The sequence below is a fragment of the Mus caroli genome, chromosome 13, assembly GCF_900094665.2.
Source record: "Mus caroli chromosome 13, CAROLI_EIJ_v1.1, whole genome shotgun sequence".
In the NCBI taxonomy this organism is placed as follows: domain Eukaryota; kingdom Metazoa; phylum Chordata; class Mammalia; order Rodentia; family Muridae; genus Mus; species Mus caroli.
This window is the reverse complement of record NC_034582.1, coordinates 36,018,963-36,041,278: the sequence shown is the minus strand read 5'-3', so window position 1 is coordinate 36,041,278 and position 22,316 is coordinate 36,018,963. Positions and strand designations below refer to the sequence as shown.

General features: G+C 47.7%; 1 protein-coding gene and 1 long non-coding RNA gene across 5 annotated transcripts in view; one reads left to right on the top strand and one right to left on the bottom strand.

Moving 5' to 3' along the window:
• Tfap2a (transcription factor AP-2 alpha) overlaps window positions 1-20,633 on the top strand; it is a 22,436-nt gene extending 1,803 nt beyond the window's left edge. Inside the window, exons 1-8 of one of the 4 annotated variants that reach the window (XM_021180233.2) lie at window positions 1,621-1,888; window positions 2,764-2,892; window positions 7,805-8,239; window positions 11,389-11,440; window positions 13,253-13,484; window positions 15,202-15,320; window positions 17,254-17,395; window positions 18,977-20,633. In XM_021180233.2, the coding sequence (XP_021035892.1) occupies window positions 2,842-2,892; window positions 7,805-8,239; window positions 11,389-11,440; window positions 13,253-13,484; window positions 15,202-15,320; window positions 17,254-17,395; window positions 18,977-19,265 (1,320 nt within the window). In that variant the 5' untranslated portion in view covers window positions 1,621-1,888; window positions 2,764-2,841 and the 3' untranslated portion in view covers window positions 19,266-20,633. Of the gene's footprint in view, window positions 1-1,620; window positions 1,889-2,763; window positions 2,893-6,168; window positions 6,549-7,672; window positions 8,240-11,388; window positions 11,441-13,252; window positions 13,485-15,201; window positions 15,321-17,253; window positions 17,396-18,976 lie in introns of those variants that run through there. The other 3 variants (XM_021180235.1, XM_021180234.2, XM_021180230.1) reach the window with 3 other exon arrangements.
• Window positions 1,379-8,766, bottom strand: LOC110307938. Its single transcript, XR_002379484.1, has 3 exons — window positions 8,710-8,766; window positions 2,782-3,154; window positions 1,379-2,522 (listed from the first exon to the last, which is right to left on the bottom strand). It is a non-coding gene; the product is annotated as an uncharacterized LOC110307938 (long non-coding RNA).
• Window positions 20,634-22,316: the final 1,683 nt, after the last annotated feature.

Genomic DNA, 22,316 nt, shown 5'->3' with positions numbered 1-22,316 from the left:
CAGTTGGCAAGTGGCTGTAGGGCCTGGATCTGGGGCTGAGGGCCAGTGGTTTTGAGACCTATGGGAACAGATCTACCAGGCTTGGCCACTTGGGCATCGCTCATCTCGGTGGATGTTGACAATCAGAGAACAGAAGATCATTCCGACCGTGTTTCTTTGTTACTCCTGTTGTCCGTGCCTCGGTATAGTTCATTCCCCCAGGTCAGGCCTGTATCCTCAGCTCTAACTCTAGGCTGCTATCCAAGGGAACCACGGCCCTTGCCCAGTTGCAGAACTGACTGCAAGAGACAAGTTGTGGTAATGAAGCTCAGGCAAGCGTGTGCTTCCCAGGCTCAGGGGCTACCCAACTGACCGATCTCCCCAGCCTTTCATCAGCGCCCACACTGCGGGGCCGCGGCTGCGGCCGCCCAGAGCTGGCAGGCCCAATCTACACGTCAATGGTGCCCTTGGCGGGAGTACAACTACAGTTTAGTAGCCTTTAGCTGATTTGGAGCCAGAGATCCGCCAGGCACTGAGCTGCGGGGACAGGGGAGGGGATGGGGGGGGGGGTTAGAGAGCAAATAACCCCTTAAGCGCCTTCCCCCTAGGTCACAACTGAAGGAAAAGAAAGCGAAACTTAAGAGTTCCCGCAAGCACCCTGGCGAGCCCGCAGGATGTAAAAACCCAAGCTTGCAGGCCTTGGAGCGGGCCTACAAGTCATAGGGCACCGGGCTGTGGCTGCCTCTGGGGAAAGTGGAGGTGCTGGCCCCTCCCAGAGACTGAGCTCTAGGTTTTAAGCCTTTTTACAGGTCAGTTGAGCTTGGGGAAAAACCTTGCGGAGGTTTACTTAGAAATTGACCTTTTTTTTTTTTTCCTAGGCAGAGTGGGGAGCCAAGTTCCTACACCTAGCAGCCAAAGTGCTACTTAAATGTGGAAAGGCATCTCTAGGGGGTACCCAGGGCCTTGAGACTTTGAATTCACTTGTCAGCTCTGGTCTTGTCTCTGGCTTTCGGGGAAGAGACTCTAGCTTAGGCAGGGTCTTCAGGAAGAAGAATTGCATCTCTACAGTTCTAAGTGGAGACTGGTGTTCTCTTCTCTTGCTTTTCTTCCACCTGTTAGCAAACACTTGGATTTGCCGATGTCTTCCTCCCCATGAGGGATTCACTATGGAAATCGGGGAGGCCTGGACATTTTTTTGGGGGGGAGGAAAGAAGAAAGAAAAGAAGGAAGAAAAACCAAAGAAAAAAGAATCAGATGAACCAGAGGTCTCTGAGGAGATCTGCTGTCGTTGATCCACAATTAGCAGGACAAAGACAGATAAAAATATTTTTTTAAAGTGCTAGTGGGAAAACTCAGCCAGAGTAATCCCTCTATATCAAAGTGTCACATTAAAGTCTTTAGTGTTGTTTTTTTTTTTATCTCTTACTTTAGAATAATTGCTGTAAGGGAGGAAGGGTCCCGGTGGAGTGAGTAAGCCCCTGGGCGGAGTCAGGAGTTGCCAACTTGGGGAAGGGATGTCTCCCGCCTTCAGGTTCTTCACCAGCCGGCCATTGCGCCGCCAAAATGCCGGCGTTAATAACATCAAGTCATAAAGGGTCGCGTCCTTCTTTAATTAAAAAGGAGAAGCTTGGGAAAACTGGACCGATTAGCACAGGAAGAGTTGGTTCCTAATGTTTTATTTTGATGCATGTACGACACCGCATGGAGAGTCGCAGGAGCTCATGAGTCTGCGTTTTGGCTCACTCCAGAAGGGGCTGTGCATCCCCATCCGAATTCTGTGTTGTTGTCCACGTTGCACCTGGGAAACCTTACAGTCCAAACGTCCGGATGAATAGTCAGTCCGATTCAGCTTCATACAAACCGGAGGAAAATCATTTAACCCCCGGATCTGTCGAGTAACCTCTTCAGGGTACAACTTTTATTTTACACGTAGCAATTAAGAGATTGCAAACCCCAACCGAGCCACCGGAGCCGGCTGTCAGAATCTCCAACCTGGGGGGAGGGGGGAGCGCAAAGCTAATAAAACTCCCAGGGCGCTGCAGCCCGAGGGGGTAGCAGCGGTGAGCGGAGGCGATCTCTAGTTGGGCAAAATTCTTGGAGTGACTTTGCTGGTCCTGGTTTGGTGGCTACGGTTCATTGCGAAAGGGATAATGATTTCTAATAAAATCGGACGGGGACGAAAGGCAGATAGTGGCGGTTGTAGTAAGGGTGGGAGGTGGGGTACTAAAAGTTGGTCCCCAGGCACAGCCGCTGGTACCCTGCGTAGCACAGAGCTTTATCCAAAGCATCTTTGGATAGCAGGACCCGAAGACAGGCGAAGGGGAAGGAGATGAAATTGGGGATAGGGGACGCTCGAACAGGGAGGGTGCTGGAGCTCTAGGCAGACAGAGTTGTTGGGCTTGCAGGCTGGCATGCAGGCGTGTGCTCTAGGAGCAAGTTAGCGGCTAGAAGAGGCCTTTATACCTGGGTCGGAGCGGCCTGCAGCAGATTGTGGTCCTGGTGAGCAATTGGACTATTGTTGATATGCTAATGAGGCGATTAGGCTGTTGAGAGGAGCAGGAAAAGGGAAAAGTTTCTACCATTAGAGGGAGATCTCCGAGCGCACACGGGAGCTCTCTAACCCTTCTCTCCTCCTCCCTCCTCGTCCTTCTCCTCCTGGCCCTCCTCCTCCTCTACCTCCACCTCCTCCTCCTCCTCCTCCCCCTTCCTACCCTTCTCCTCCTCCTCGCCCTCCTCTCCTCCTCCCCCTCCTCCTCCTCCTCCTCTTTTGCTCACCGCCCGCAGCCCGCACTTTGCGCTAACCCAGAGAGTAGCTCCGCTGGGGTGCGAGGCGCAGAGGGGCAAATCCGATCACGCCGATCCATGAAAATGCTTTGGAAACTGACGGATAATATCAAGTACGAAGACTGCGAGGTAAGCGCGGCGCCGACTCAGTCATCCTTGCGGCCACAGGCTTGGAGATCGACCCTCCCTCTCCTCCTCCTCCTCCTTCTCTCCACGCGAAATGCGAGTGGGACAAACTTAACACCCGCGCAGCTCCCACCCCTCCAAGTCGCCCGAATAGCACGGGGGAGACGCTGGAGATGGTGGACATGGATCTCGGTTCTTTCACTTTTGTCTTTCGAAGCTCGTGTTCCACTTTCTCCCCTTTTCTCCTGGTTACTTTTGGTTCTGCCTGAGAGTGGAAGGAAGAGAAGAGCTTGGGTTAAAAAAAAAAAAAAAGCTGGCAACTGGGCACGTGCCTGTGCACTCTGGTGTGTTTGAGCGAGATCCTGGGGGTGCCTACAGTAGCAGGAAGAAAGTAAAACCATGTTCCCCCTTTCATTCCCTCTCTGACATTAATACCCCCCTTTTTCATTCATTCTTTTCTTTCTCCCTAAAGACGTTCCCTTCTTGCATTTGGAGAAGGGCGCACACTTCGCCCTGACCTGTAAAGCACGTTCGGCTTGGGAGCCCACACGTCAGCCCTTGGTGTCACTCTTTAGCTGCTATAGTCCTTGAAGTTCTAAGGAGTTTCTCCCGCTGAGCTTTGGGGTGGACACACCCCGTGGTGGTGGTTGGGTATGGGTGCGTTACCGGCCTCTGGGAGTCAGGGATGGGGGAGGGATCCCCCTTCTACCTGCCAGTGCTTAGCGGCGGGACCCTGAAAATCCTGGGGCGACAGCCTAGTGTCTCCGGTTGCCGATAGTCCGCTGGGATCAGAGAGAGGGCTGTCCCTTGGGAGCCCATTTTAAAACCCAGAGCCTCAGAGCATAACTTTTGGGACAGCCAGGGAGGCATGAAAAGAACCATAGGCTTGTGCGGAGGGGTGGGGGTGGGAGGGATGGCCTCAGCCTGTTGTGTGTGTGTGTTTTCATACCCCACTGAAAGGGGCTGATGAGCGCGTGGTGTGACGGAGGGGTGGGAAGCCCGTGATTATCCAAATCTGTAGTAGCCTTGACTTTCGCTGTTCTTCCTTCCTTCCTTTCTTTCTTTCTTTCTTTCTTTCTTTCTTTCTTTCTTTCTTTCTTTCTTTCTTTCTTTCTTTCTTTCTTTTTCTCTCCCCCCCCCCTTTGGCATTTGGAGCTAGGGGTTCCGGCTAAATCGTCTGCTCGCGGGCGCGCAGAGGCAAAAATTCCGTCTTCACTCGAAATCAGAAACTGGGTTTACGTGAGGGAAGTGTCACCCGCTCCCTCCCCCTTTTCTTTTAAAATGCTGGGTTTGTTTTTTTGTTGTTGGTTTTGTTTTGTTTTGTTTTGTTTTGTTCGCCTTTCTCCTCTCCGGCTCTCCCTTTATCTCTCTCCACTCCCAACCTGGGACACCAGGTGACAGGCATCCCCACCAATATCCCTGCTTCTCTGGGGACTCCTGTGGGTGCGCCGAGAGGGGCCCAGGAACCCCATGTAGGACCTGACTGCTTTGTTTTCTAGACTAAGGGTGACTTTTGCCGGCAGGCCTAGGTTCTACTGTTACTCTTTAAGAGCAGTTTTTCCCCCTTAGGGGTCTGGGCTCCCTTCTCAAGCTGATGGCTTTTTCACTTTCTTGGAACCCCGAGGTCAGTTCGGGGTACAAGCGCCCTGAGTGGAAGCGTTAAGAATCTTCGCGTGGCTCAACACACCAAAGGGAACTCGAGGGTAGGGCGCGAGATGAACTTGAACCCCCCAGAGGGACTCTGAAGGTGCACCAGAGAGGGGTTGGAGAGGGGTGTGATGAGACCGGGATGGGTGAGAAGAAGAAGAAGAAGAAGAAAAAAAAAAAAGTCTGGGCAATCTCAACAACTTTGGTAGCGGCGGGATAGCCAGCGCTGGAGCAGAGATTTCGGGTTTTCGAGCGGGCTTAGAGTTGTCTGATTTGGCTGAGGCTCTGCAGGGACACGCAAGAGGCGAGGTGCCGCTTGTTCCGACAACCAGGCGGGCGGACTAGCAGTGGCGACGCGCGGGGAGAGCTAGCTCTGTCATCTAGGGGGTGTCGGCGGGAGTGGCCCAGCCAGTCCGACGGGTTTGTGCAGGGAGCCAGGAGCCTTCGCCAGAGGCGCCCAGGCTGGGCCGCTTCGCGTCTGTGCGCGCCCGGGGCCGCGTCCGGGCTCCGGCTCCCGCTCCCGGAACCCGGTCCCTGGGACCAACCGAGATCGGAGAAGCCGCAGCCGACGGGCTCGCGGCTCCGAGGTCCTAGGGAAGGCGGCTCGCGACCAGGCGGAGGACAAGGGTTAGCGAAGCGGGCGGGTTGCTCCCAGGCGGGACGTCGGGCCATGGAGGATCAGCGAGGCAGCGGGCAGCCAAGTCCCGAGTCCCAGGCCCCGCTGCGCAACAGAGAATCCCGCGGCCGGAGAGCGGCGGGAAGCACCTCCCAGGCGCAGAACTCCGTGGGCAGCCGCCAGCGGGTCCCAGGAGCTCCAGCCCGCGGCGCGCGACCCCCGCTCCATCCCGAGGTCTGCCCTAGCCTTTTAGGTCCGATTGTCCTCCTTCGCTTCCTCTCCCCTCCCCCCCCCANCCCCGCCGCGGGCTCCCTCTCCGCAGCTCCGGCCCGGCCCCCTCCTCCCCCTCCTCCTCCCTCCCTCCTGCCCTCCCTTCCTCCTCCCGGGCGCTCCCTCCTTCCTCCCTCCCTCTCTCCACTCCTTCTCTTCTCGTCGCCCACACTTTCTTTCTCGCACACGCACGCAGACACATCCTCCCTCTCGGCGCTCCGACCCCCTCGGCCTCCCTCTCTCGCCTTCTTTCTCTTTCACTTTTGCAGGCCCTGCAACCTTTTAAAATGTTGCCCCTTTGCTGTGATTCGCCAGACGCCGCGCCGCGGCCCCCCGCACGCTCGCCCGCTCCCTCCGTCGCTCGCTTTTTGTCTCTCGCGCTCCCTCTCCCCACCTCCGATTTGCTACACTGAGACTCCCGTCAATGACTGCATTGAGAGCCGGCTCCGGCGCGAGTTGCCTCTCCGCTTCACGCTCGATTTCCAGGCATTCTTCCCTTATTAAGTATTCGTGTAATATTAATAGTCATGAATATCTGCTATTAGGAGGCTCCAGGAACGCTGCCCAGCGCGGTTATTAGAAGCTGAAGTGAAGCCGCCGCTAAGGAAAGAGGGGGAGACACGGATTAAGGAACACGCGCGCGCGCGCACACACACACACACACACACACACACACACTTTTTTCGTTTTTCTTTCTTTTCTTTTTTGGTGTTTTTTTGTTGTTGTTGTTGATTTTTTTTTTTTTTTTTGTGGTGTGGTTTTTGCTTTTTGTTTTTCCTAAAGAGCTCTGAAATCCTAACCGATCCCGGGAGGATAGAGATCGTGGGTTCGACCAGCTGAAGGCGCCGCGCGACTCGGTGGTACAAGTTCGGATGGATCCGAGCGGGGCTCCGGCGCTCGCGGCAGCGTCCGCGCGGTGACTGGAGTCCTGGGTGGCGCGGGGCTCTCGGCGCCTTTTGTGTGTGGCTCTTTCGGGCCGCGGGGCAGCCGGGTGCTCGAGGCGTAGTGGTTTTTTGCTTTTTGTTTTTTTTTTTGCTTTGGTTATTGTTGTTGGCTTTTTTTTTCCTCACCCTGACTGGTTACCCCAGACTCTTCGCAGATGTTAGTTCACAGTTTTTCAGCTATGGTGAGTCCCACCCCACCCCCAACCCTGTTTCCTTAGGAATTCTGTTCCAGAAACCCGCAGCCGAGAAACTGCCCGAGATCCTGAGCTTCTTGGCCAGGGTTCCTTGTGAACCTCGCCTTCCGTTTGCATTCCTATCCCCTTTTCCTCTTTTCTCTGGCTCCTTTCCATCCCCAAATCCAACGTGTCGCCACTGCCCTGTCCCTGCTGGACCTCTCCGTGCACGCAGACCTACCCCCGCAGCTCTTTCCCTGGGCCAGTTTCTCGCCGGGTTCGTCTTTATTTCCTTGCGTCTTTACTTGCTCCAGAGACGCTCTCCATATCTGATGTTCAATCCGTCTTTGGGGGTGGGGGTGAAAGGCGCACCTCGGTGTGTTCCTCTAGCCTGGGGCCTGGCGGCTAAACCTCCGAGAGAGGTTCCCGCTCTCTGGAAGCCACTCTTGGCTTGCTTTGCAAGCAGATTGCAATTGAGAAACCTAAAGTCGGGGATTTCTTTTGCCCTTTGGGGCTGGGGTGGAAGGGGCGGGGGCCTCCGCCCCGGGGTGCACCTCTTTCTTTTTAAAAGAACCCTGTACGACAGAATCTTTCTATTTTAAACCCTGGCTTGGCGTCTTTCACTCCCCATTCATATCATAAAAAACGATCCTGTCGTGTAAAAAGCCTTCTAACAGAGGAAGCGGAAAAGACAGACCCCCCCACCCCAACCATGCAGTTAAAACCTTTAAGCTGGTCATTTAAACGTGTGCTTTCTTACGGCCTCCGTGTGAAGCATGTTTCTATTTAAATAGTCATGAAATGGTAATAGTCTTTGAAGGTTTATGATTCCCCCCCCCTCAAGATTAATGGAAGAGTAAACAATAATGCAGTGGCGGACAGGTTCAAATCCGGGAAAAGCAAAGGCCGCTTCTCCTGTTTAATATTTAGTGGCTATCTGAATTTTGCTTAAGGGAGGATTGGTACTGCGGCTGTTAAGGGTTGTATTACAGGACACAGTCTTTTACGTCTCCTTCCCTCCTTTGAGAGGAATGTCTCTGTCTACTTGCCACTATATTTACATATTCTGATTTCTTTGCAATTTTTTTTTTTTTTTTGCAAAGGCCTGCTTCACTTCTTGGGTGTTTTGCAATATGAACAGTGTAGTAGTTGATACCCCCTACTTCGGCGGCCTGCCCACATTGGGCTTGTGGAATAAATTTAGTAGGGTAGCTGAAGCCCTGCGCCTCATTTCTTCTTCCCCTTTCCGTCTTGCTTTCTTCCAGGACCGTCACGACGGCACCAGCAACGGGACGGCACGGTTGCCCCAGCTGGGCACTGTAGGTCAATCTCCCTACACCAGCGCCCCGCCGCTGTCCCACACCCCTAATGCCGACTTCCAGCCTCCCTACTTCCCCCCGCCCTACCAGCCTATCTACCCCCAGTCGCAAGATCCTTACTCCCACGTCAACGACCCCTACAGCCTGAATCCTCTGCACGCCCAGCCGCAGCCGCAGCACCCGGGCTGGCCCGGCCAGAGGCAGAGCCAGGAATCTGGGCTCTTACACACACACCGGGGGTTACCCCACCAACTGTCGGGCCTGGACCCTCGCAGGGATTATCGGCGGCACGAGGACCTCTTGCACGGCCCGCACGGGCTCGGCTCTGGGCTCGGGGACCTCCCGATCCACTCCTTACCTCACGCCATCGAGGACGTCCCGGTAAGAGGCGGTGCAGGCCGCGGGAGGGAACGCAGCCCTAGGCTCACCTGCCCTCTGGGAAGCTTCGTGGAGCCCAGGCCCTCAGGGCCTTGGTTTTCCTCAAAAATAGTTGGGGGTGAGGGTGAGACTCACTTAAACAATCGAGTTTTGAAATTAAAAAGTAATTGAGAACAATGCATCCTGGAGCTCGCTCAACAATGCCTGGGTCACCACTTCCAACCGACACAAATAAATCAGGCGATTGTCACCCTTCAGGTAGCTCCTCTCCGAGGCAGTAAACTGTGAGATCGAGGGAGATTCTAATTCCACTGCTGAAAGTGGGGGATGATTTCTCGCTGTTTTCCGAAAGAGGTTAAATTTAAACCTAGAGCTTCTCATATGGGCTCACAAAGTACAAGTCTGGGAGACTTAGGGAAAGGTCCTTGATCCGGCTTTTATATGCGTTACTAAAACCTAGAAGTTATGCCTACCCTATCCTGATCAAAGGGACATGAGCAGCAAATCCAAGCACGGGGACATTAAAATGCAGCTTTCTTCTCTTCCTGGGGGTGCTAAGTAGTGACCTCATAAATCATTAGCTAGGTTCCCAACGCCTATCAGAATCTGCTACACTGCATATTCAATTAAATGTTTGGAGACTATTGGGTGCTGTGTGGAGTTCTAATTCAGTTATCAATAAATGCAGTTTAAGATGATTTCTAAATAAGCAGGGCCCTTAGCATATAGACTACTTAGAATGTAACCCAGGCTAAGGATAATTTGAAAATACTTTTTAAAATTAAATTGCAACCAGTATCTCAGCCTCGGCTCTATAAATTTATGGCTTTCTTACAATCTTCCTGAAGTGGAATACATATATATATATACATATATACATGCATAGCTTCTGTTAAAGGTGCTTTTCTTTGGAAAGGAAATGTATCTGGATGTGATTTTTGCTAAAATGCTATTTCAAATTACTACATCAAATATAGCAGTGGTATGTCTGTTGACAGTTTAATGATTACTGAATTAGATTGTAAGGAAAACGGGCCACATGAACTTACCTGATTGCCTGGCGGATTTAAAACATTCTTGAAGTTCTACAGGAAAATAGAAAATTTATTACCTCTCTCATTTAGCCTAGTTAATCACTGAAATTTGTTGGTTATGCTTAACAGCCTTGCAAGCAACACAGAAAGCAGGGGCTTGGTCCAATGCAAGGCTAAGTGAGCTCTGTGTGTGTGTGTGTGTGTGTGTGTTTGTGGTGTGTGTGTGCATATTCACATGCTTTTAAAAATGATCCTTAGTGAATTTGAAGCAATATTATGTATGTGTAATATATATATATATATATATATATATATATATATATATATATATATATATAATTTTGAATAGAACTAGAAGTTATGGTGATTAGTTAAAAAGTCTCTGAATTCTTTTTTTTTTTTTTTGCCTGTTCTTTGAAAACACTCAAGTAGCAAAATAATGCCATAAGCTTTGGAGTTATCCTGCATTGGACATAGGTCTACTTTTGCAAAAAATGTCCTGTGGCTGGTGGGAATTCTTGATACCTGTGTGGTAACTCTTTGTGGTGAAATTGGTCAGTAGGAGAAATTAACCAAATGATCACATGAAAGCAGGAAGCCTTGTGCTCTTCTCACCCTCCCCCACCTTTCAAGGGAAAAAAAAAATCTTTCAAAGGAATTTGGGTCAGGAAAAGGGTTGTTTTCAATTTTCTCATTGCTGCCACAGTTAACTTTTAATAAGAATGACTGCTAAATATTTAAGAAAATCAAGTCGATGGTGAAAATTACTTAATCATTAATATCTCAGTGGGGTTTTAAACTTAACAGTCTTCCCTGTATGGACAAGGTCTAGCTAGAAATAACAGAAATAAAAGTATTATGCCACACTACATTTACTTTATGGGTTTAGGGTGCAAGCATAAAGGGATCATATTTCCCCATATAGTTAAAACACAAGAACTGCAGCAGTAGTCATTTCTGAACATTTCTCAATTTAATTATACTTAAATCCAGAAGCACTTTAGGCAAGTTACAAATGAGAGCATTGAGTATAATAAAACCTGTAATAAAGCAACTTAGTGCCATCCACCCGGAATCATAGCGATCAGGCACAATTAACATGAGCATAAATCCAAGACAGAATGGAAAATGTTCGAATCAGTATTATTGTTGGACAAAGACTAGAGAAGGAAGTAATAGTTTTTTAAATGGCAATGCCTGTGCTTGGTAACGATTGCGAAACCCTCTATCTCAGCAGCCCTGGTGCTAATTTGTAAACACAGCCAGACATTATATTGCCTGTCAGTTTCTGCATTAGAAAACATGATTTCATTTTACTTTCTAATCACGTTTGGATTCTAGCATATACTACGCATACCCATCCATCTGTGTGAGTGTGTGTGTGTGTGTGTGTGTGTGTGTGTGTGTGTGNGAGAGAGAGAGAGAGAGAGAGAGAGAGAGAGAAATGGGTGGTGGTGGGGGAGACCCCACACTGCTGCTGGACAACAGGAGAGCAGCCTCAAAGGGTTTTTGTTCCTGATATTTCCACATTCCTGCCATATCTACTTCGGGCTGCAGTCTTTTGAAAATTATTTCTAGCTTTCCTTAAGTGAAGGTGTGTGTGTGTGTGTGTGTGTGTGTGTGTGTGTGTGTGTGTGTGTGTGTGCGCTTTGTGAATTACCTACAGGGTTTCCAACAGTCTGCTGTTCTCCCGCCCCGTCCTTTCTATTGTGTTTCTTTGGCTTTGCGGCCTCCACACTGGGATCCCTGAGGTCTGAGGCTGCTGAAAGGTGCCACACTAAAGCTAGGTGCATTTCTAAAGGTCGAACTGTTTAAAAAAAAAAAAAAAAAGATTAGGAACTCCAAAACTTCATTTGATTTTCAAAGAAAGTTTTATTCTCCATCCGGAGCTCTTCAGCGTGGATTATCTGCTGGGGGTGGGGGGAGGAGAAATGGGCCGAGGGTATACAGTGAAACCTCTTGAGGTTTAAAGCTCCAAATTCAGCAAGCCAAGATGTTTATATATAAATGTCATGGGGGGAGGTGGAGGGAGAGCTCCCCTCCCCCACCTTGCAGCGAATATTCATTTCCTTTTGTTTTGATTATACGCTTACATTCATGTGTATCCTTTTGTTGCAGCACGTAGAAGACCCGGGTATTAACATCCCAGATCAAACTGTAATTAAGAAAGGTAAGCCATTTCCTTCTTCATTCCAAGCATGTCCTTACAGGCAGAGTGCTATTTAAAAGAACGTACAGGACTGTATTTATTCTTTTTTTCAAATAGGATTTCCTAAAGGCTCAGAATTAGCAAATAGATAGGCATAGAAGAACAGTGCTTAAACCACTAGCTTTCAGGACCTTGATAATGGCAACAGGCTAGCTTTGTTCTAATCGGGATTTCAGCATTGAATGTAGTTTAATGATATTTGCACAAAGTGAAATGTGCACTAGTTGACCTGATTTGGAAGTGGCATTTCGATTTGGAAATAGTCTCATAGTTAATTAATTGTGTGCAGTTAAAGGCCATGAGGGTTCAAAAGTGTATCAAGCTGAAATAATACAAATAATTTAATATTAATAAAAAGTCAGATTGAAAAAAATGCACCCTATCAGGGGAAGACAACTTTTCGAGATCTCCGATTTAGTTTCTAGTCTCTTGATTGAGTTTCAAGGCTTTAAAACTTGAATTAGGTTAGCAAAAATTTAGCTTTTGGTTAAAATTAGTATCTTGAAGATGCCCACTGTTGTTCTTTTCTATGTATATAGAAAAGAAAGATGTTACGTAATTTGCATGGGTTTATCATCTGCATTGTGCTTAGTGGGTAGAGATAAAGTTTCTTGTATTAAATGTAGCAGCAGTACTTTTGTTGTTATGGTGGCAGGTACTTCAGGATTCTGGGCACCACCAGAGGACGATACTATATAAAACTGTTCTCATTTCTAACCCCCGAATCAGTATATTGTTAGCTAGTTTAAAGTTTCATTTTTGCATCTGTGAAATCTTTGTCATGTCAAATTAGATGTGTAAGGGATAAATGTTAAGAGGTACTCTTTCCAAGTCGACATGATAATTGGCTCTTTTATTAGTAATCTCTCTCGAGTTCGTTTAACTCCTATTGTCTCTATTAGCCTCCCCAGAGCTATTAATGTCACAAGTGATCTATCCAAAACCTAGAGGCCCTCACCTCCCCATACAACTAGAATATCCCTATTTAAAAACAAAACAAAACAAAAACATGAGAAGTGCTATGATGAGACTGTGCATGTTATTATTATATGTCTCCGTGTGGAATTTTAAGATACAAACACATTGAACTTAAACGGTTGTGGGTGCATCTGAATTACATGTGTTAAGAAATGAACCCCTTGTTCTGATGGTCTTGAATTTGTTTTCTAACAATGGTAGATCCAACAATGAAGAGCTTACGGTTTTAACTGATTATATATCCTAACCCCCATCCCTTTGAAGGGGCTTAGACAGACAGGGTTCATTTAGTATTTGCTCAACAAAAGGATGCATTCCTAATGTTCAACTGTAGGCCTATTCTTGAGTCCTGTTCACGGGCTTGGAATGATCTCCAAAGCCCGAGTGTCTTTTAAATGGAACATAAGGGTCTATTGATGAAAGGACGGACGTGTAGTGTGTGACAACAGAATCCACCACTTGCTTGCTTACTGAAATGTTCATAGCTGCTGCAGCCATCGAAACTGTCTGCTGGTTTTAACAGCAATTTCTTTTGGCACTGAGCCTTTTGCCAGCAAAACCCCCGACTACACCAACCCTGTCTCAGGTTTGCACATAAAACCCATTCGTTGTCTCCCTAATCCCGAGCTCCTGCATCACTCCGGAGCCCTCTGAGAGCCCAGGGGGTCGCGACAGCATCAGCCATCTCTAGACAGCTTGCTGCAAGGGTCAGGGCAGGATGCTGCCTCGGGATTCCTGAGTTGAGTAGCACTCGGTCGGTCCGCCCCCAACACGCGCCCGCATCTGTCTTCGCAGGCCCTGTGTCCCTGTCCAAGTCCAACAGCAATGCTGTCTCCGCCATCCCTATCAACAAGGACAACCTCTTCGGTGGCGTGGTGAACCCCAACGAAGTCTTCTGTTCAGTTCCGGGTCGCCTGTCGCTCCTCAGCTCCACCTCGAAGTACAAGGTCACGGTGGCGGAAGTACAGCGGCGCCTCTCACCGCCCGAGTGTCTCAACGCGTCGCTCCTGGGCGGAGTACTGCGGAGGTGAGGCTCGGACCGGCCCCGCCCCGCCCCGCCCCGCCCCGCCCCGCTCCACCCCGGGAACGCGGCCCCAGTGCGCCTGCGCCGGGCCGGTAGCTGTACTGCACGCAGGACGAGAAAGGGGCGGAGAGAAAAGAGTGGCGCTTTGTGGGCGTGGCTGGAGGCGGGGGTGAGGCAACGCGCCTGCGCACTCGGGGAACTCCGCTTTCTGCAGCACGCAGGCGCAGTTTTCTCCGTACGGGGCTCAGTCCCAGCCTTGGCAGCCGTGGGGCGCCGTGCTGCTGCCTTTTCCCTGGTTACGCACAGGTTACAAGCTCAGAAAAGCTTCCGGGCTCCTTGCTTTGCCTTACTACACTGTAGGGTCTTGAGTGGTGATTTAACAGACAGGTTTTCAAGTAAAGAAAGAGAGTGGCTTCTGCTTGCTGCATGCCTCCCATCCCTGGTTGCTGGCACTTCCTGCCAGAAGGAACCTCTACCCCCACCCTAGTCTCTGTACCAGCGGCTCTTAACTTTTGACGTCCTGATTTGCTGTGATGTGTGACAGGTTTCTGTTCATTATATGTAGTCGCATCCATTAACACAGGAGTCTCACCTCTCTGAAGTGAGTGAGTCCTGTTTTTCACAAGGGCCAGGGAGGTAGAGTCTAAAGAGAGAAAAGTTTCAGAGCCAGGTGTGTTCTTAGGGATCTATCCAACGGTGTGAGTTGTAGGCCTAGTATTAAATTTGGCCAAAGAGTATGTCTCTTACTCTCCTCTCTACAAAAGACCTGTAATTCGTTGTCTAACTTTATTCCTGTATCATAGTAACTCTCAGTTGGGCCTTGGTGGGTATGGCCCACCTACATACTCTAAGAGGGTTTTTGCAGAGTTAATACCAGTGACTCTCCTTAGTTATCTTTTACTGCCACAGATCTTTCTCTGCCCTCTGCTTTTTCCTCCCCTTCCCCCATCCCCAATATCGGAGACTGCTCACCTATGGGAGTATAATCTAATCCACACAATTAAAGACCCACTTGAGTAGGGAATAAAATCTGAAATTAATTAATTTGCTGTTTTATTTAAACAATTTATCTTAACCACTTTCTGATTATGGGAGTCTATTTAGACATCTATTTAGAAGTGACTCCATTGTCTCTGAAATCAGGGAAAATTTTTGAAGGCTGATATCAGCCATCAGCCTCTTGACATTTCCAGTTACGTTCCTGACATGGCATGTAAACACTTGGCGAGGTGCGTTTCCCATTGGGACCAAAGCCAAGACATGAAATGAGAGTGCAATGATAACTTTGGTCACTGGGAACAACCTAACAGCAGATCTTGTGAAGACAATTTAAAGACCCTACTGGGCTTTGCTAGGATTATAGCAACAGGGAAAATAACACAGTTATCAGTGGAACTCAGGAATACCTCCAACTCTAGCAATCAGAACTGTGTGTGCGTGTGCTCATGCGTGAGTGTGTGTGTGTGTGAAAATGAAAAGTTCCTAACCTGCCACAATAGTTGCAATGACAACTGAACACAGTGGGTGCTTTACAGTTTAATACGCCTTTCATCTCCCATGATCTTTCTGTACAGTTCCTTCTTGCTCTCTCTTCTCCTGCCTTGGGACCATGACCCCCAGTTTTTAAGAACACGTTTTAGAAAGTGTTCAGAATGACTCTGATGTGACACAGAGAAAGTCAATCTTTTCAACATCCCTGCCTCCCGTGTTTCTGAAACAGAGCGAAGTCTAAGAATGGAGGGAGATCTTTAAGAGAAAAACTGGACAAGATAGGATTGAATCTGCCAGCAGGGAGACGTAAAGCTGCCAACGTTACCCTCCTCACGTCACTAGTGGAAGGTAAACAGATCTGCTTGCTGTCTGGAAGGGAACTGTCAACTTGGGGTGGGGTGGAGTGGATAATATTTAGTAGCCAAATGTTTGGATAATATTTCCTAGCCAGATGTTTGAGTGTGTTTTGTGTCCTTTGGGTGGCTTCACTTTTCCATGGAATGTAACTGGGAATTGAAAAGAATTTGGGGTGCCAAGGAAAAAAAACAAGAAACAAAACAAAATAAAACAAAAGATCCAAAGCCTATTTGTATAGACTCGTGCCTATATGTTCTTCCTCTGTCTGGCAGAGTCACCCTACTCTCAGCTCAAACCTGACCTAAACAGTGAACAAATTTAAGAACTACACATTCCCCAAGTTCCTGTCTCCTGGAAAGAACTCAGCAGTAAATCACTTAAGTTATTCTGACATCTGCATTTGAGAAATGCGTGACCATTACTTCCTGAATGAATTTGGGAATCTCTGACCTGCATCCTGCTTTAAGACTGTCCCAAAAGCTCAGGGTTAAAAACCCTTGTGCATTGTTGGTTTCCAGCCATATACTTCCTACCTCTTGTTTCCATTGTGTGTCTTCTCTCCAGGAGGGGCAGAAAGTGAGCAACTCTAGAATCTGGATTGTTTGATACAGAAAAAGAAGAAACAGATACATTGTAAAAGAGTTTTTTACTCCGGTCCCCCCCACCCCCTACACCCTTCAAAGTCCATAAGACAAAAAGCCATCCTGGACAGCTATCCAAAAGCTGTCACCAGAATCTGCTCACTCACGGTCCTGCTTCCTAGATTCCCAACTTCTTCTGATACTCAGTTCATTTAAGGTTGGGAATCAGGGCATAGCTCTCCTTTGTGTCTTGTTATATCTCACATTAATAGAAAAATAAGAAGATGGAGATTTATTACCAGGCAGATTTAAAACTAGCCACTTATGTTTTAATGAGGCATAATTTATTTGTGTAGTGCATCGAGGGAGATATTGCCATGGAATCTAATAATCTGAAAGTTTCTAGAAAACATCGGAAACAATGTTTTTGAGGAGGTGTTCTAGGATTTCTGGGTGTTAAATGGCGTTGAAGGTGATGATAATGTAACTTTTAAAAAAAATCTATTGTTTAGGGCCAGAAATTCAAACCCAGCAACATTATGTTAAAATAATGGTAGCGTATAGAGATCCCGCTGTTCATATCGTAATCCCCAAATTATATGCCAGGAAAATGGTGGTGGAAGCTGAGGGTAGAGCATGAGGCGCTGGTCTGGGTCTGGGGGTTGAGTGAAGCAGAGGGGAGGCAGTTTCTGGAGAACTGTTATTGTTTGTGATCCGCACCATTTTATGGAAACAAGCTCTGCAGAGAGGGCTTTGATGCTCTAATTGGCGCATGCGTTCTTCCGGAGCCGGAGCTAATGGCAGGAAGCCCCGCAGTAAAAACCAACTGGTTCAGGAAATTAAAACCAAAGATTCGAAAATCAACAACACAGACAGACTCAGTGGAGTGACCCTCAAATCCTCTCGGTTAATCGGCTTGGATGAACAGATAATTGTATGTGATCAAGTTAAAATGTAAACTCTCTCGGTTGTTCGCCTGCTGAAAAGCTCAAGGAGTGATTAGGAAGCGCCACTGATGGGTGTGTTGATAGGTGTGAGGGTGGAACAGGGCAGCCATTTTCGAACAGAAGTCGAGGAAACTGCAGTTGGGGGTGGGGGTGGGGGTGGGGATGGGCGAGATTAACATTTTCAAACCCTCTTGGCCTTGTAAGCCAGCAAGTCACTGCTGAGTTTGCTCTCTGGATCTCACAGAGAAGAAGAAAAGTCTAAAGAAAGGAAACAAGTGGTTTCTGTTCTTTCCAACTTTTGGTGAAAAAAGTTTAGGGAGTTGGGTGTGGAGGGGAAACTTTGATCCCAAGTCCGTGGTTCTCTGGCCCTCACTTCCCTCCTCCACCTCTTGCCAGGAGAAGCCGTCCACCTAGCCAGGGACTTTGGGTACGTGTGTGAAACTGAATTTCCTGCCAAAGCAGTAGCAGAATTTCTCAACCGACAACATTCCGATCCCAATGAGCAAGTGGCAAGAAAAAACATGCTCCTGGCCACAAAGTAAGGCATTTACCTCTGCAGGGTCTGGGCTGTTCACTGTCAAAAGAAACAGAAATTAGCTCCTGCACCCCCACCCCACCCCCCATCTTCCTTTCTTGTTGATCGGCTTTGCTGTGAATACTGAAATCAGGGCACCAGTGTCTAAGTGAGCACAGGCTGGGTCACAGAGGAACCAGAGTGGAATTGTCCCTGTGTTTTCTGTGTTCTTCCTAAATTCTGTCTCTTTCTGTGTTGACTTTTAAATGAATGTGGATGTGTGTGGTTTGCAGCCGGGGGTTTCACTGAAAGAGTATGGATTTGTGTTGCTTCAGAAAAAATCAGAATCAAATTCTCACAGGGCTACCAACTAGGCTTGCCTGGGTTTTCTATCACTGTGTTCTGAAAGGCAAAGGCTAACTCCACCTACAAAATGTGCCGTCCAGGACCAGCTCTACTCTTACCTCCAACCCCAGTTTCTATCATCTCTCTCTCTTACACACACACACACACACACACACACACAGAGAGAGAGAGAGAGAGAGAGAGAGACATGTATACTGTGTAACTGTAAGTTTTAGCTAACTGGCAAGCTATCATCTCAGGGTTTTAAGATGGCCCAAGTTATATTCCCAAAGTGCCTGGGGCACCGCAGCAGAGAGTTAAGAGGCAGAGGCCTTGTGTGGGACAGTTTCTGGCCTAGTGATAGGCTTACACACACACACACACACACACACACACAACCTCCATGGGCTTTAGTGACCTCAGGAAGGACTCTGCTAGTGCTGGCTTCCGGGACCAGACAGACTTCCTGTGTGCTGAGGTAGCTCTCTCTATGGCTCCCCACATTAGTCTTCGAGACAGTCTGTCACTGACCCCAGGGCTCACTATTTGGACTAAAATGGATGCCCAGCAAATCAGAGGGATCCCACTATCTCTCTCATCCAGCGTTGGGGTTAAAGACATAAACCTCCAAGCTAGATTCTTACATAAATTCTGAGGATCCAAAGGCAGATCCTTGTGTGTGTGTGTGTGTGTGTGTGTGTGTGTGTGTGTGGTGTGGTCAAGTGTGAGCCCGGGGCCTGCTGTTATTTTGAAAAAGCAAAGCTTGCCTTTCTGCCTAAATTCAAGTCTCATCTGGTTTGAAGGTGAATGAGAGGAGACCCCATTCCACCAGCTTTTATTGTGGTTCCTTTAGGGATATGGGGAGCAGGCTCTGGTGATATTTTGAAGAACAAGCCTGGCATTTCTAGAATACTGAAGAGGGATACGTGTGTTTTTAACTTCCGGTGTAACTTTTCTTTGCCTGTGAAATGCTTTTCTGTGTTCAGGGTGTTTGCTGTGAGAAAGGTGTAGGCAGAAGTTTGTCAGGGCTGAGGGTTGGGTGGGGAGAGAAGGGGAGGTCTTTTTGAAGTAGGAAGGATATTCATTTAAGGGAGGAGTGTTGGTTTACAAGTGACAGGCTTTGTTACTCTGAGTGACTGGCCTTGGGTCCTGAGTGGGGGGAGGTGGGCTGGATGGCTGAGATAACTTCAGGGAGCTATGGTTTCTCACTACCACTAAGGCCTGATGGGAGCTTTCACTTCTGTCTCTGTTCCACTGCAGACAGATCTGCAAAGAGTTCACTGACCTGCTGGCTCAGGACCGATCTCCCCTGGGGAACTCGCGGCCCAACCCTATCCTGGAGCCTGGCATCCAGAGTTGCTTGACCCACTTCAACCTCATCTCCCATGGCTTCGGCAGCCCGGCGGTGTGTGCAGCGGTCACTGCCCTGCAGAACTATCTCACCGAGGCCCTCAAGGCCATGGACAAAATGTACCTCAGCAACAACCCCAACAGCCACACGGACAACAGCGCCAAAAGCAGTGACAAAGAAGAGAAACACAGAAAGTGAGGCTCTCCTCCCGCCCCGCCCCCGCCCGCCTCACCGGCCCGCGTACCCCCACTCGCCCCTCCCCCACCCGGCAGGTGACAGCTCCGGGACCAGCCACTCCTACTGCTGCTGCTACTCTGCGCTGCTGCGCCGCCCTTCGTCCCCGGAGTCCTCCGGATTGCTCTCTCGACTGCCAGTGGGGCAGCCGCTGCCTGCTCAGCGCCTTGCCTCAACTTCCCCATCAGCACCAACACCCCCTTTACCCTCATGTGGAGCCTAAGAGAACAGAACAGGTCGTGAAGCCAGCAAAGAAAAGTTCTGTCGCGTTTGTGAACTTTTTTTTTTTAAATCAAATCAACAACAAACATTAAAACTTTTTTTTTTTTAAAAAAGGACGTTAAAAAATTTAAAAAGTATATGAGCTTCATGGGACTAACTCATCGCCTTCCCTTGCGTACTTCAGATTGTAGCCATACTTAAAAAAAAAAGGCAAAGAGGATAATGACATTTTTTATCAGTATTGTGAATAAACTTGAACACAAATACAGAAGTTCTATGTCCTGTCTTCAGTTGTAGAAGCTGTCTTCTGCAAGGTACAGCCACCCACTTGAACTTCCTCTGATGACACAATCCACAATTCTATAAGGGAATCAGTGTTCACGTCTCTGTATATATTTATTTATGTGTAATTTAATGGGATTTGTAAATATGGTGAGTCTGTTTTAAACCTTTTTTTATTTATCTGGTGATCTTGTTTACCTCCTGTTTAGTGGGCTTTGGATCCTCCCTGTTAGTTCTTCATGTGGTTTTACTTAGAAATCCAAGGTTTGGGTAAGACTCTCTCCTCCCCGCCCCTTTTCTCCAATTCATGGATTTAGCCCCGTGGTAGCATGTTAAACGATTATAATGAAACAGTTGAACAAAAACATTTTTAAGATAAAATAAAAATTTATATATAATTAGTATTACATTTAGCTTTTCATTGAACTGACAGGGGAAAAAATCAGTGATATTGGGACACTGGAAAAAAATTCTTAAACTGGAGTGATTTGATAATCCTTCTATGGTATCATGGGGAGAAAAATAAAGTTTATTTGAGTTCACTGTCCTCCCTTAAAAGCGTCCTTCGAGCAATAAATGAATATTGTTTTTAAACCAAGGGTTAGGGATTTCTCTTCTCTCTCTCTCTCTCTCTCTCTCTCTCTCTCTCTCTCTCTCTCTTTGTTCATCTTTAAACATTTGGGACCACCTGGGCTTCTGTGTCTTCGCTGGCCACGTTGGAAGCAGTTCTAGCTGTACTGTGTTGAGTTGCTCTGGCAGGAGCCTCTATGCCTGTCAATGTATCATAGTCCTTTGTTGCCCAGATAAATAAATATTTGATACGCTTTATGTCGATTTTTTTTTTTATTCAGTGGCTGTCTTTACCCAGGCGTATTTTTGTTCTTGGCAGTATTTTTTATTCAGTATGGTTACAGTAATTGAGTTTAACTCTCCCTTGGCAATTGCTCTTTGCAATAAGCAGCTGAACCCATTGCTTCCCTCAAGTATAATAAAAACTTACTTTCAACTTGGAGTTCAGAGCAGGGTATCATTTAGATATTCCACTGAGTCTGTATTCAGACAAACGACCCAATAAAGCCCGATGTATTCTTTTGGATAAAAGATTGTTTGTACTGCTAAAGGAATGACATGCTATTGCTTCCTGACCGGGGGCATCCACTTTATTATTAAAAATAAAGTTTTATTTTATTTATGTTGATCCTTTAGGTTTTCATTTGCATTTTGGAAGCCAAAATTCTAAACCCTCAGAACTAAACGTTAGAAATGACAGATCCGGTTGTGAGTGGAGTAAGAACAGAAGAAGCCCTCCTCCCTGACTGACTCCAGAATCTGTCTCAGAAGACAACTGAAACTCAAATGATTAGTTCATTAGTACAAGGAAGATGGCCGTTACAGTCTTGTTTGCTTAGACTTTTATGGCTTAAGCTAACTCTCATTTTTCTGGGAGGAGAAAAGGAGAGGTGGCGGAAATATTCATGGAACACAGAAAGAGAGGCCAGATGCCCCATTTGCTCTAATATTTCATCTAGAGATGAATTCACTACTGGAGCCAGAAGAGGGGTGTAGCAAAGTAGGTGGGTCTCTGGAATCTTTGACACCAGCACCCCAAGTTCAGGCACACCCAAAACCCTATCTTGACTGGCTCTTCCCAGGACCTTTTAGAAACACAAAAGTCTCCAAAGTGGACAGGAGAGGGTGGGGGAGGGCCTCCCCCCCCCCAAACCTTCCCTATCAGTCTTCTACAATAACAGGACTGCTCTGGGGACAGGAAGCACCTTCTTGCCCAGGAAGAGGATGAATTCAGAGCTTTTTGTAAATGGAATTTGTAATTCTTTGCCTTGGAAGTAAGGTGGCTTTTTATTTTGATTTAACATATGGCTTTGTTATTATTATTATTATTATTACAAAGAAACAGAGGCTGGCTAGCTGGAGGGTTTAGTGAAAATCTGTGTAGGTAGGCATGCTGAGAAGGGCTGGACTTGTGGTCCTGGGCTTTGGCTTCTGGGAAGACTGAGAAGGCAGAGAGCCTCCGTGTGTCCCTCTGCAGCCTTTTCCCTTCTGATCTCCTTATGGAAGGCAGTGTAAAATCAATCTCCACAAACCAACAAGAGTTGGTGGAGTCTAAATTCTATTTTCCAAAGCCAGAGAATTCATAACAATGGTGGGTTAAGAAAAGAGAGAGAGAAGGAGAATTCAGATGGAAAGTGTATTCTCAGAACGCAATGCAGCAATTGTTTTTTAAAGCGGTTATTTATTATTTCCTAGAGAGACTGGTTAACTGTAACATAGATGTAATAAAATAATGAGGCGAATGAACCCTAACTGTACATACTGTTGACAGAAATGAAATGCACACATCGTCGTAGCAGGTGAAGTGAAGCATTGTCTATCAGGACTGTTTTTCTTGGCTGCATCTCAGATTGTGGGGGGTGGGAGGGGGATCCTAACCTCAGGCACAATAGCATTCATAAACAGCCATCCATTGCCGATCTTTCTCCAATGACACATAAA